This window comes from Oryzias melastigma, linkage group LG3 (genome assembly GCF_002922805.2).
Source record: "Oryzias melastigma strain HK-1 linkage group LG3, ASM292280v2, whole genome shotgun sequence".
In the NCBI taxonomy this organism is placed as follows: domain Eukaryota; kingdom Metazoa; phylum Chordata; class Actinopteri; order Beloniformes; family Adrianichthyidae; genus Oryzias; species Oryzias melastigma.
In genome coordinates, this window is record NC_050514.1 from 4,907,442 (window position 1) to 4,922,225 (window position 14,784).

The window sequence follows — 14,784 nt, forward strand, 5'->3', positions numbered from 1 at the left end:
GAGGAATAGTTTGCAAAGTCTTCAGTTTTGTTGGAGAACACTGGCTCATCCATAGAGTTATCTTATTTTTGTGCTTGGATTAGTCACATGTCACCGTGAAGAGGCTAAACAAGCAAACTATAAAGGATTATCTTTATTGGTAAAGGACAGTAATAAAAACAGATGGCAGGAGAGCCTTTCTAAGAGCCTGGAAAGCCATTGCTGTAATCTGTTGGAAAAAGATCCAAAGGAAGTTTGGATCTTGCCAACATAAATGGCGGATGGTTTTTGAGTCGACACCTGTTGGGTCTGTTGCTGTGTAAACTTCAAGGTGTTGATGTTGCCCATACACTTGTAAAAATGAGTGAACTTTACAGGGAAGTTTAAATAAACAATTTTTTGTCTGAAGTGCTGTAGTTTGTGTATGTTTTGTAGTTATTTGTCTAAGTTTTTGAAAGTGTCACATCAAACCAACTTTGTGTCGCTTGTTTGAAGCTCTGGAACCTACCAGCTGAATAGCTATCATTAAGACGGTCTTCAGGGAAAAGGTTCTGTCACAGAGGTCAAAGAGGTCTTCTAGACTTGGGCCTAGCAGCTCCAGGACCATGGCATTGTATTTCCCACAAGGTCCAAAGTAAAAAACCTGTGGGACTCCCTCTGACAGAAGACAGAAAAAAAGACAGAGAGAAAAGTTAAAACACAATACATTTTACAGTCACTTGCTCACGTTACCAAGCTTTGCAGATGTCCCACACTAAACAGACTTAATAAAAATAAATCAGCTTTGTCTTTATAGGTAAATAGAGTTTTGCACATCCATGTTTTAGCTGTGTTTAGTAGCGAGGTGAATGTAATGCCTTAGTCACAACTGCCCTTACAGGTGACAGTGGGCAAAAAAAAGGCAAATTTGTACAAAGCTAACAAGCGGCCTGCACGAAATTTTAAGATTGTAGAAAGTGAAAATGTTCACGCACGTTTTATTATAAGGGCAACGTGTAGGCGACAGTTCATAGCGCACACTTTAACACCACATAAGGGTGAAACAGGTGATGTGCAGAAAGGTTTTTCATTTTTTAATCTTCTTGAAACCTGCTAATGCACAAAAAGCCCATTAATGTTGTTCAAGTGATAAGTGTGTGCTTGTTGCGCATTCTGACAGTTGAAAAGTAGATGGAGTGTAGTTCGTGATGTAGGACGTTCTACAGCATGAGTCAAAGTCAAAGCCCGGCGGCCGGCCCTCCAGATCATTTTTTTAAATTGTTATTAATGGCTCAATGTTATCTTGTGCTCATTTCTAATTTTTTTCACAGCATATATTTTTATGGAGAGCAAAATATTGCAAGTTATTTAAAACTGATTCCTACCGTATTATTTTTCATAATTATGTTAAAAAATTACAGTTTAAACGTTTTTTTTTTAAATGGCATTGTGATAGCTTTTTGGACTATTTTGGCATTTACTAAGATTTGTTAGGCTATTTTAGAGTTAAGCTAATATTTCTGATACATGCCAGTTGTTTTGGCTAATTTAGGCTTTTTAAAAAGTTTTTTAGGCTGTTTTGGAGTTAGGCTCATATTTACAAGCTACCTGTTTTTAATTTAGTTTTTTTCAGGGTTTTTTCACGCTATTTTGATGTTTAGCTATTTTTTTCAGCTACATGCTAGCTGTTTTGGCTAACCTAGATTTTTTTAGGCTAATTTCGCATTTAGCTAATATTTTAGCTGGCTATCAGCTTCAGCATTTTTAGCTATCAAATATAGCATCTTCAGCTATCAGCACTGGCATTTTCAGTGGCCAAATTCAGCTTACAGTATTCACACTAGCATTATCATAGGTAATGCTACATATTTACTTCATTATTATGTTAAAAAGTTATGGTTTCAAAGTTTTAAAAATTTCGTTTTTGTGTGTTCAATAAATGCTTACCCTAAGATGTGTTTTGGATTTCGGCCCCCTGTGTGACTGAGTTTGACACCCCTGTTTTACAGGCACTTGTGTATCGCCTGTACACCCCGTGTGTGCAGCATTTGCAGTCAGTAAGGGACCAGTACGTACATCTTACTAACAACTAGTGTGGTTTAAGGGCACCATACAACAGCATCACCTTTACGTTATTTAAGCTGCATTATCCTAACGAATACTACGAATGAATGAATGAATAAAATGGTTTATTTCAAGCAATCAAGTAATAATACATAAAATAGACACATACTACATAATCAATCACAAGTAGATTGCTTGAAAGGGAGTGAGAGGAAGCGAACTTATATAATCCCAACTCAGTTCAACCGTACCATTTTTTTACATGAATTATCAACATTCGGTTCAGGAATTATTACAATATTTATACCCTACAATTATAGATTCAGGTTATTAAGCATCTTTAAGACCAGTGATGGCACTAAATTTCAAACATGCACAGTATAATTTTTCATCTGACTCGTCTTAAATTCATATCAAAGACAAGTCATGTATATCAATCAGAACCAAAAATCGAAATATACTCAGAAAATTTTCATCAAAAATCATTTACAATAACCCATAGCAAACATCAAAACCACACTCAGACCATCATCAACAAAAAATCCCCCGCATCAATCACCACCAAAAATCAAAAACATACAGAGATGACTCATAATTATCTAAATAAAATCTAGACCCCCAGCACCGATCAATGCAAATGAATTACCCCGAAGACAATCTAGCATTATCATGAAGAAAAATAAATAAAAGTCATCTACAATAATCAATACCAATATACCCAGATGACCATCATCAAAAAAGGCTACATGCATAACAATGGTACATTTATTTTTTGTGATGTCCTTTAAGGTCTCCACATGAGCTTCAAAGGAGCTGAAAGACACACTAGTGCTGACCTTAAGATGTGACTGCACCTGTCTATGACTCCATGGGCACGGACGACTTAAAATGTACAGGTCAACCCCCACTATGGGTGTATGTGACTAAGGAATTACAGACCACAGAGCAGCAGAATTGATGAGAGGAGAAATATACATTATTAATATTAAGATATCAGTTTCCAACTGAATAATAACCTCCAAGTTCAACTCAATATCGGATCCAGCCCTTTGGCATGTATGCTTTTTTCTTCACTGTGTTGAGTAGTCGGTTTAAATGTTTCGGTAATGACAGCTCTGGTGCATTAAGTCATCTTGGCATTGAGGACATAAAAGCTCATTGTTTCAGTTGAAACATTACAAAGTGAATCAATCATATTTCATGTGCAGAGCTGGAAAGAAGACCTTTTTAATCCAGTCACACTGTAAAAAGCATGATTCAGAGTCTGCTCATTTCTTCAGCCCCTAAAGATCAATCAAAGTAAGAAACTACCAACAGAGCTTCAATAATTCAGTTCAACATGTGTCAAACTACTAAGACCATGCTCAGTTCTAGTGCAGATACTGTTCACAACACTTAATATGAGCTGATGCTAGAACTATTTTATGAACCCGAGGCAAAAAATTAGATTTGCATGCATCAATATTTGGCAACAGCACATCTGTTTTTGCTCTGTACAATATATTGACGAATGAACATTTATCTCCGCCATCATACATTCTGATGTCCAACAACTTGACTTTTACTTGAATACGTTTCAGAGGAACTCCTGACTTTTCATTCTGGGTTAACAGGAAATCCACTGCTGCATGGAAACTAGCATGAATGTCGTCAGCTAGCATATGGGAATGTAGGAGTCACGCAGCGCTCCCATCATCCCTTTCTGGACATCATTATGCAATTCTGTGGGCTGCTAATTGCACCACAGGAATGAGTGCTCGAAAAGCCCTTTTGCAAGTGGGAGGCCTTCAAATGTGTTGAATTAGAGATATGCTGTAAAAAAAGAGGATAAACAGTTCAACTGAAAACAAAGGCGGTGGTAACATTTTGCACGTGCGAAATAAACCAAAGTGAGAGAATGAGCACCCCTGGGCTGCAACAGACGGCTCAATGACAGATTGATTCTGTGTCCTAGAATACAAAATACTGTCTTTATCTACAAGATAAATAATATGACCTTGACTGAAGCTGCCCATTCCAGGACTACTGTAATTAACTTCCACCCAGTTTTCTTAAACATCATAAAAACATTGCTTTAGTACAATCCTGGTTCAGCAAACCATCTCAGACGAGCTGCAGCAGGCAGTGAAAAAGCACACATAGAGCCGCTAGAATTGTTTAAATCGACCTGAGCAAAGCTAATGGAGATCAGGATCAAAATTCATTCCTACCAGAGGTCTAATATGAAAGTATAAGTAGGGTGTCCCAATAAACAACAACAGCTTTATCTGTTAAATGTGGACATAAAAAGAATCAAGAACTTCCTTCCAATGACCACCATGTGGGAACACTAAGAAGTTGAAGATTTCTGCACGAACCACCTGGCAAAAGTGAGATATCAAGAAATGGGGCAAAAGGTTTTGTGTTAGGAACCACACAGAAAAAGTAAAATAAAAAAAAAACTTTGTGCCACTTTTAAGTTTAAATATTAGACATTAGATTGTAGTCAAATATGAAACACGGCAGTAAATCAAACCACTTAGATTATATTCTAGGTATTCAAACATCAGAAGTGCTGAAAGCATACAATCACTGGATGGGTATCATTTTTACAACATTGGCAAAGTAATGCAAGTTGATTATTAATGGGCTGTTCCCGTAAGACCAATGACAACACACAGCACTAAAGGCTTATTGTAAATTTAAATAGACTACATGTAAAATGACGTGTACTTTTATAGCTCTTTACTACCGTCTTACAAGGCCCAAAGTGCCGTATAGTCAACGTCCCATTCACCCATGCATACATTCACACAATGATGCCACCTCCACTGCCTAAAGCTACGTTCACACCGGCCTCGACACCACGCATTCCAGTCACCACTTTCAATGAAAAGTTTATGTAAACACAAGTACATGAGCGATTCAACCTTCCATGTTCAAAACTCGTGTTTTTATGCGTCGCCACACAAGTTTATGACCTTTTCTAGGCTCTACAAACTAAACGCATGGCCATTGAACGCAAGTTGAAAGTTGAACCAGTTAAACTTTGACCAATTAGGGACTGGGATATGGTAGTGATGTGTGGATAAGCGGCCACTTTCAATGAAGAGTCGATATAAATGCACAATTCTGGCTTCTGCGTTAAAAACTCTTCCCTTCATTCATTTCTACGCAAGTTTCAAGGACCATTTATTGGCTCTACATGCAAAATGTGTCCACTGAACACACGTTGAAAGTTAAACCTTGCAGAACTTTGACCAATCAGGGACTGGGATTGTGCCAACCGCTTGAAAATAGATCCTGGGGGATAAATTAGTAATTACAGCTCGTGTCCGGATGGAATTATAGGACACAAATAGAGGTGTGAAAAAAAGAACACTTGGAGCAAGATTTGTAGTGCTTTGACATGCCGCACCAAGCCTCTTCCAACTATAGGCACATGTGCTAGTATCATGTAGCGATAGTCCAGTGCAAATACCATATGCTGAAATCATGTTCAAGCTAGAGCATTTAGCACGTCCTCTTAGGTGCGCCAAATGCCTGATGTGAACGTAGCATAACACTGGCACCAACCTCTAACCACCAGGAGCAATCTGGAGTTCAGTGTCCTGCCCAAGGATTTGGACACATGGGCAGGCAGGGCGGGGAACTGAAATTGTAATCTTCTAATTAGAGTTAGGTCGCTCCATGTAGCTCCACAGCCTGTATGGAATTTTTTGGACAGTGTTTATTTTTCGTGTGGTGCTGCTTTGTCGCAGACGGTCTGCCGTTTTCATCATTATTTTAGAAGTTATTTGTTCATTTTTAAGTCAAACTGAATCCTTCAGAAACCTAAACAACTAATTCCTAAACCTGTAAACTCCTTTTCAGAGTATCCATGTGCACTACGGATGACAACTATCATTTACTCCAGAGAACTACCAACTACATATGCTCAGGTTCCTGTGTACAGTACATGAAATTGACAGTAAATTAGTACTTTCATTTCCTTTATTACCAACAGTAAAAAAACAGTATTAAGAAAAAAACCAACCTATAAAGTGCAGATGCTAAAATGTAGCTTTTAAATGAATTAGCAATGCTACTCTTTTTTACAACCAGACAATGTCTGTATGTTGTCACACGTCAGTTCTCACGCATGATCAGGGTTTGAAATATGCTTGTACTGGCTTTATTTTTTAGACCCATGGCCTACTTCCTTCCTTTATACATAATATATGAATGCATGACTAAAAGAAATAGGCTACGACTGTCAAATCTGCTGCAGCTCCAAAGAATGCTCCATGATTTTTGTGAACCAGAGCCAGTTTTCCAGTTTTGTTTGTAATAAACTTGACCGAACTTGAAAATTCTGAGTGTTTGAAGCTCCAGAGCACATTTTAACTAGAATTTACACCTATGTATTTTTTTAGTCATTTATATGATATATAATTTATAAACTAATCCTTAAATCTTAAAGTAACAAAGCATTTGCCACATTAAACTAATACGCTCTCCTCGGCTTGTTTACATTATAAGTGGGGTCATCTGGACTCCACAAGACAGTATGCTGAACTTTTTTTTATCTTTGATTTTTTAGTTTTACTAATGTCCATGGCAGACATAAAATCCTGTCCCCCTTTGTCCACATTTGTCATAGAAGGAATTGCATATCAATATGTGGTTGGAGTCATCTGGACCCCAAAGAGAGTGGAAGGGTTAAAAGAGAATAAACGTTATAAAACTGAACGGTGGTGTTTAAACTGAATTTACTGATAGTGTAGAAAAAATATATACCGGTCAAAATATTTAAGCAATAAAAATATTTTTATGAAGTGATACTATAATACTGAGAATTCCAGAGTCTTCATTCTGAGAGACAAAATAAAAACACTATCTTTGTATAAGTATTCTAATAACATAACTGAGATTCTACATTTTTGTCCAATGGCTTTCACTTTTTTCTATTCTAGCCACATAAATGCACCAAAACCTGGTCCTTCAGACACCGACACCACACTGGCTAAGAGGAATGAGCTCAGCAGACAGCCAAGAACAAATGAGGTTACACTATCTCATCTGGAGGAGAAGACAGAGGTAGGTTAGCACTGAGAGGCTGCAGATCCTGCCACTAAATTATTCATGAGATTACGCACAGTTGGCCTTTCCACCTCTTGCCATTGCAAAACAAAAACCATCATACTGCCAGACAACATTTAAGTGCATTCAGCGATCCTAATATTTCCAGTTTTACTCCTTTAAAATGTTGCTTCTTTTTTCTTTCAGCTTTTATTATACATGTGTGTGTCTATAACCTTCAATATGTATTGCTTATCAACAGGATTTATTTTGCTCTTCAAGTTCTATCTTTGTAACAAAAGTAAACAGTTAAAGATAATGAAGTGTTTTTAACTATCACTAAATAAATCAAATCCAACAAGCTCAGACAACTGGAAAAGTAAACAACCTGTACTTCCAAGTATTTTGTTCATAACAAGAGTAAACATTTACATAAAGTGCATTTAAGTCTTAACAAAAAAATTAAATATATAATCTTCAATCTCAGTCAGCTTGTCTGGTATACATCTGTATTTATTTTCATTAAAGTAAAAAGCTAAATGTAGCTAAATAAATTGATCAAATTGATTTACTTAACATACAATTCATTACAGAATTATCAATGTTTCATCTTCTCAACTGGCAGTATTGCTTTCTGGGTCACAGGGTTGCTGGAGCCTGTCCCAGCAACTGTTGGGTGAAGGCAGCATACACCCTGGACAGCTAGCCAGTCTGTCACAAGACCACACAGTCACAGCTAATGGCAATTTAGAGACACCAATTGACCTATGAAGCATGTTTTTGGACTTTGGGAGGAAGCTGGAGACCCCGGAGGAAAAAACGCACAAGGACGGAGAGAACATGGAAACTCTACACAGAAAGGTCCCAGCCAGGATTTGAACCAGGGCCTCCTCGCTGTGAGGTGACGGCACTAACCACCGTGCCAACGTCGAGCCTTATTAAACAATTAATACAAAAATACAACTGTATTAGTTTTGATTGTTTTCTGGAGTTTTCCCTTTGTAGATTGTCCCCTGGCTGCCCTTTTGCCGTCTCTGTCGGCAGCACAGAGAAAGCCATTTTCATGAAAAAGAAACAAAAAATCAGATCTTTTTCATTTTAAAATAAGGTAGGTTGTTGTTGCGTTAAGACAAACCAATAAGAGACACTCGGTGGTAATTTAAAACATTTATTAAAATAGGTATTGACCCTAGAAGTCTTGCCAACTTTACTGATATGTTTTTGTGGGCTTCCTGCCTGAACTCGTGCAGTTCTGCTGGGTCTTACGGCATTAAACTGTTGTGATCCTCCATAATACAGACATCTAGTAGAGTATTTATCTGTAATACTGAAGTATATAGCACCAAATAAAATAAATATCGGATTCCGGTTCAGAATATATTCATTCATTCATCTTCTTGGCCGCTTTGTCATTTTCGGGGTCGCGGGGGTGCTGGAGCCTAACCCGGCTACTGATGGATGGAGGCAGGGTTCACCCTGGACAGGTCACCAGTCTGTCTCACCCCGGGCTTACACCGCCAGCGTCACGGCTCCGTTGCATGCGCCACAGTCTTTTACTAACTTTAAAAGTGCGAGAGGAACTTCCACTGCAGGCGTTCACGTTTTTTTGCCTTGGACCGGCCTCTGCGTCACTGCGAATCCGTTTCGTTGGGTTCAAATTTTGACGGACGACGCAGCTGATCTGCAGCACTTTTTGTGAAGTTGGGGCTATTCACGACTTAAACCGGAAACCAGGCGAGCGAATGTAAAGTGCATACGGTATATTTTCAAAATAAAACAAACTTTCCGCTGAACTCGCCGGTTTCAGTGTGTCGTAAACATTATGTAATTTTCGGGTTACTCAAAGTATGTTGCAGCACAGCGTTGTCAGTCATAACCATGGACGAGGAGAAGCTGATCATAGAGATCCAGCACTACTCTGTCTGGGCTGAGCTTTCACAGGCTGTGGCTGGAGCAGCAGCCAGTGTAAGCCATCGGCTGTAGATGGTCCACTCCCGCAACGCAACGGAGCCGTGACACTAGCGGTGTAAGCCCGGGGTAAGGACCTCAATCACACACCCATTCACACTCACTTTCACACCTAGGATCAATTTAGAGTCACCAATTAACCTATGAAGCATGTTTTTGGACAGGGGGAAGCTAGAGTCTCCGGAGAAAACCCATGCTTGCACGGGGAGAACATGCAAACTCCACACAGAAAGCTCTCCAGCTGGTGTTTCAGTTCCCCAGCCGGGATTTGAACCGGGGCCTTCTTGCTGTGAGGCAAGAGCGCTAACCACTGCACCACCGTGCAGCCTCTGTTCAGAACATGGCAACATCTAATATCCATCAAGTCTGAAAGCAAACGATTAATTTTCAATGACGTGATCAGATCGAGGCATCCCTAGTTAATACTTCTCTCAAACAAAAATTAACGGAGAAAAACTTCTGGTAATTTGCTTATTTAAATCAGTTGCCCAATATAAAAGTGCTATAAATAAAAAAATTATATAAACCCATGCATTCAGTCAAGCAGAAAATAAGGTCAACTGAATGTTTAAGAAACTTAAATATATAATTTGTCCAAAGAAATTCTAATTTTGAAAAAGATCACTAATAAATCTTGTAACACACAAGCATCTGAGCACTTGTGTACACCACAACATGGAGACTGACTCCAGATCTAGCAAAAAAATGATATCTGACCTGATCTAAGTAAGAACTTGTTGTGAAAATGATGTAATCTAGACATAATCTTCAAAGACAGAAAAATCATTGGTACCAAAAGCTGCAGAATCCCATCATACCTGCAGTCCCCAAGGTTTTGTAGAACCGATATTCCAAGTGCAGCTGGGGAGCCCTCGACTTCACTGGTTCCTGCACAACAAAAAATAATTTTCAAAACAGAGTATGGCCAATAAAGAAGTTGGCAAAGACGTATATCAATCTTACAGAGCTTTACTTTAAGAACTCCACACTGTGTAAAACTAAATATATTCAGTATGGTGAGGTTTACTTGTTGTAATATTGAATCATTTTTAAAGTGTTGATAGCAATAATAAAGGTATGATCTGGGAGACTAAAGTGTAAACAACTGGAAAGACACGCCCGGCTGAGTGTCTGCACATCCGCCACACATTCTTTCCAAAGCCAGAGACGCTGTGTACAGAGATCACCTGAACTATGAGTCAGTGGAAATTTGGCACCTGTGTGATTTTGAAGTTCTGGAAATGAGTTGACAAAATGAGCGAGTGCACTTATAGACCACTTCCCTAATGTTTTCTAAATGTGTGCCACTGATCCAGAATAGAACTTGGAGCATGTTGGTTCTTCAAAGGAAGTCAAACCTTCAAAGAAATTGTAAAAGTGAACTAAAGGGTTGAGCAGTCCAGCAAAGGAGAAAAGGGAACACTTACCAGTTTTATAGCTACATACTCGTTTGTGTAGAGATTCTTTCCTGTAACATAAAAGTGATAAAGTATGTCTCAGGAATTTGTCACAAGTTTACAGATATAATACTGTAACACACAAATAACTATTTGATATGATATTTATTATATCAATTATTATAATAAAACTTCAGGTTAGGATGGACAGTAAGTTTTTGTTTCTTTGTCCACAAGGTTAGGATAAAATAAAGGCTATAAACCCGAGATATTCCACTGTTTTCTGGCTATGGACCGGTTTGTTTTCAGACAATACTTTCATGGAGCATTCTGTTCAAGGCTGAAGCGAGCATTTGATCATTTTAGCTTTAGGTTTCCCTTAACTTTTGGGGAAAGGTTTATCTTCATACTCCATAAGACATCTGTATCTATGTTAAACTTTATTTGTACAATAGATTTCAAGTAGGAACCCATAACATTTGATACAGATGTTTCTTTAGCTCATAATTCTCAAAGTTGAAGCTAAGAAATTGGACACCAACTTTAAACTTGTCTGACTTTTAAGGTGGGACTACTAAATAAATAGGTAAATAAAAAAGTGAATCCACGGTTTGAACAACTTTATTAGCAGCATCCTCGTAACAGTAGACAGCTAGTTGATGAATTTTTCACAATAAATCCATGTCTGCAGTAAAGACTCCTGTGTTTTGTCTGGTAAATTCAGATGTATTTTATTTTGAAGCGAAAGCCTATTCTGTTTCCTCTCTGGCTCATTTTCTGCAAAAGGAAACTTTCCAGACACATCTGCTTTTTTGTTAACTTTGCTATCTTAGTGGTTTCAGTTTAGCAGCCGGTGTAGCAACTTAAAGAAAGTCGACAATTATCGACAATTTATTTTCAAATTTTTACTGAGCAATTTGACATGCATCAAGAATGAGTGGGATGTGGTGGAGAATCCAGCAATTTTCCATATTAAAACTTCCCTCACAATCAGATTATTTTTTTCCTTCTTCCTTTTCCTTTCTTAGCTGCGTTTCTATTAACTATGAAATTGCGCAAATTGGTTTTCAATTATATGTGTTTAATGGAAACAACACAATTTTGATTTGATTTGACCAGGATTGTTGGATCCGCAGCTCCTCTGTAAAATCCCCAACCACAATTTACCAAAATCACTTTTTTCGTAGCTACTCCCAAGTAGCTTGCCATTTCATAGCCTGAATAAGACGCCAACGTCTCCTTTGATAAATGATGATGAGCACTAGTGGTGCCATGACAGAAATTTCTTGTTGTGTTATCAAACAGAATAAAAGGGTCCAACTGCTTACTTTTAGAACGTTCATTTTTTAAAACCGGTAAACAGGCTTCCCACAAGTCTGTGTCTGGATCACTAACAATGGTCTAGCACGGCACTGCTATGACATAATCCAAATGATCACTTGTTATTCTTTCGTCTGTGTTCATGTTCTGGGCAGCGGACCTCGCCTCTGGCTTGTCTCGCGCACCCAGCTTTCCCCCAGTTCCATCTGGATGAAGCCCATCTGCTACACTATGCAAACATGTAGTTGTTAAGTTAGATAAGCCAATTCTTCTTTTACAGCCCTGGTACATCGCCTGTCCGTCCTGGGAGAGGATCCCTAATTCATGTAGACATCCCAGAGGTTTTTTTTCCCCTGGATTCAGGTTTTTTGGGGGGGATTAAGAAGGAGAGTCTAAGGGGAGGGATAACTTGTTTAGCTTAGTGTGTTTATCTTGGCAACCAGCTGTTGTTTATATTTTATGACTGATTTTTTTTGTTTCTGTACAATTACCGGTGTGAAGCTCATTGAGACAACTATGTTGTGTAATTGGGCTACATAAATAAAGCAGAACTGAATTGAATTTAAAATGAATCAACAATGCTTGTTCTCATCGGTCGCCGTTAGGGGAGTAACAGATCACAAAAGTCGCTTTGGATCGTGTCACGGTTTTAAAATCACGGTTTGGATCATTTTTCGGATCAGTAAAAAGGGAAAAACAAGAAGATAAAAGCCTAACATTTCTTTTATGAAGATTTTTAAAACATATTTGAGAAAACACATCTAAAGTACATCAAAAACATAAATATACACTCACATCTTTGAACTTTGCACATGAAAAAAAGTAAAAAATGCAGTTTCTTATTACATTTAGATGTCTTGAGACCAAATCTACAAAAACTGACAGAACAGAATGCTTAATATGCAATTTTCCCTTGCGCCCCGCTCCCCAATGTCCAAATTAAATCTTAAAGCTTAAAGTTCATATTAAACTTTCATTATTTTTTGGTATTAATTGTAGTATTGAAACTAACTGTGGGAAAATTTAAATATTTCAAATATTTATTATTATCCGTATCACATGTGCGGGCGAGGCACAGCCCTGCCTGCTTTTCCTGGTGATTTTTGATGCCTTTGGCTTGCCATACTGCAGTCCCCCATTGCAGGAGCAGCGGCTGCAGGATGGCTGATGGTGCTCCTCACTGAACCCAGACACAGATGTGCACCAATGCTTTTATTCAGCTATTTAAAATAAATAAACCCGATCTCTTTGTATGCGCGTCCTCCATGACGAGTTCAAGAAAAGTTTTTGACAGAAGCTCCTCCCACACGTGGTCGGAGCTTCAGGTTAACAGACTTTTGGAGAGCCGTCAAGAGGCCTCCTAAAACAATGACGGTGTACAGAACAGGAATTTGACGAAAGTTGTATTTGGTGTGGACAGACAATTGGTTTTAATAATGCGTGCAAGGTATGCAGCGACGGCGGGGGGAGAAGGGGTATGGTCCACTGTACACGTGAGGCCCAAATCCTGGCTAGTGATCGGCATAGATCACAGATTATCCGTGATCCGCTACCCCCTAGTCGCAGTGTTTTTAAATGATTCATTGTGTGAGTTAGTTTGTTTTTATTCACATAACTATGACTTAATGGTCAAGCGTTGTTGTGAAATTGTGTTTCTTCTACATTTCTATAATTTTCCTCATATGTGTAATAGAATTGCAGCTATTATCCCACAGACCAGTACTGGTTCGCAGCTCAGAGGTTGGATACCACTGCTTTACACACTTCAAAAACACGAAGAAATAATGCATTTTACTTGACTTTTAAAAATTAAGAGATTGGCCACAAGTTTTCAAGTTTCCACAGCAACGATGCTTTAGCATCTGGAATACTTCAGATCTTATTCTTCAACAGCTCTTACAGAAACAGTTCTGAACAATTTAAAACCAACTCACCCAGCTTTAATTCACCAAAGTTTCCACATCCAATCTTCTTCCCCACACGAAAATTTGGGCCCACCATGAGAACCCCTGAGGAGCTCGAAGAGCCAGATGGTCTGGCATGTCCGCTGCGGTTTCCTTGGGGGACTTTAGTGCTCCTGGCGGGCCGCTCGCCATATTTATCCCTTTGTTGATCCATGGCACGTGCAGCACACATCAGCGCTCGCCTGGACTGATGTAGAATAAGGCCACCTGGGCCGGGCCTACCACAGCCACAGCCCTGGTCACTAGCAGCACTTTGACGGCGCAGTCACTCTCATGGGCCAGAACTTGGTGCCGTTTACCAACACTGCCTCTTCTCCACCCCTAGATCACCCTCTGAAGACTTACTCTACCTCAACATTTGATACAGACAAATGTTGAAGACCTACAAGAAACAAATGACAAGAGAAAATGATAAACTGTCAGAAACATGTGGGAAATTAAACTGCAATTTTAAAACACAATAATAGATGATTTCCACAAACAGCTTTCAGGATTTGTAAGAAGAAGCCTTTTTTGCACCAAAGTTCAGCCGTCTAACGCAAGCATGACCCAATCAAGCTCTGAACATTGTCAGATTCAGTCTCTCCCAAAGAAACACAAATGAAAGACGTTCTGCTGCATGTTTAAAATGAGAAACTGGGTTCATAATGGCAGAAATTCATATGTACAACTGCAGGAAATGCAATGAACTGTAATCACAGAAGGCTGGTGGGTTAGTTTTGTACAAAGACCTAACATACATCCATACTGATGTATCCACTTGTTGAAAAATAGATCCGTGTACGTCTTTGTTTTCGGCGTCTGAGCCATTATCTGGCTCAAAACTGTACGCTGGAAAGCTGCAATATTGCTCGATATTTCTGTTGCACCGGTAACGTTCGGTTGGGGTGTGAGAGGCTGTAAGCTAGCATGAGAGTGTGTAAACACGGAGCTCTCAGCATTGGGTAGTGGGGTTGCTCTACACATGAAAATACATCAAAAGATTATCAGAGTCGGACCTTAAGTAACTCAAGTTGAGAAACTGGTCAAAGGTCAGACTACTATAGCGAGACCGAGCACTTAGTTTGGCTAAT

General features: G+C 38.9%; 1 protein-coding gene across 4 annotated transcripts in view; it reads right to left on the reverse strand.

The window, feature by feature from the left end:
• csnk1g1 (casein kinase 1, gamma 1) overlaps window positions 1-14,784 on the reverse strand; it is a 36,096-nt gene that overhangs the window by 14,178 nt on the left and 7,134 nt on the right. For all 4 annotated transcript variants that reach the window (XM_024295452.2, XM_024295450.2, XM_024295453.2 and 1 more), the window contains exons 2-5: window positions 13,682-14,093; window positions 10,458-10,498; window positions 9,849-9,918; window positions 488-636 (exon numbers count right to left, since the gene is read on the reverse strand). In XM_024295452.2, the coding sequence (XP_024151220.1) occupies window positions 488-636; window positions 9,849-9,918; window positions 10,458-10,498; window positions 13,682-13,883 (462 nt within the window). In that variant the 5' untranslated portion in view covers window positions 13,884-14,093. The remainder of the gene's footprint in view (window positions 1-487; window positions 637-9,848; window positions 9,919-10,457; window positions 10,499-13,681; window positions 14,094-14,784) is intronic.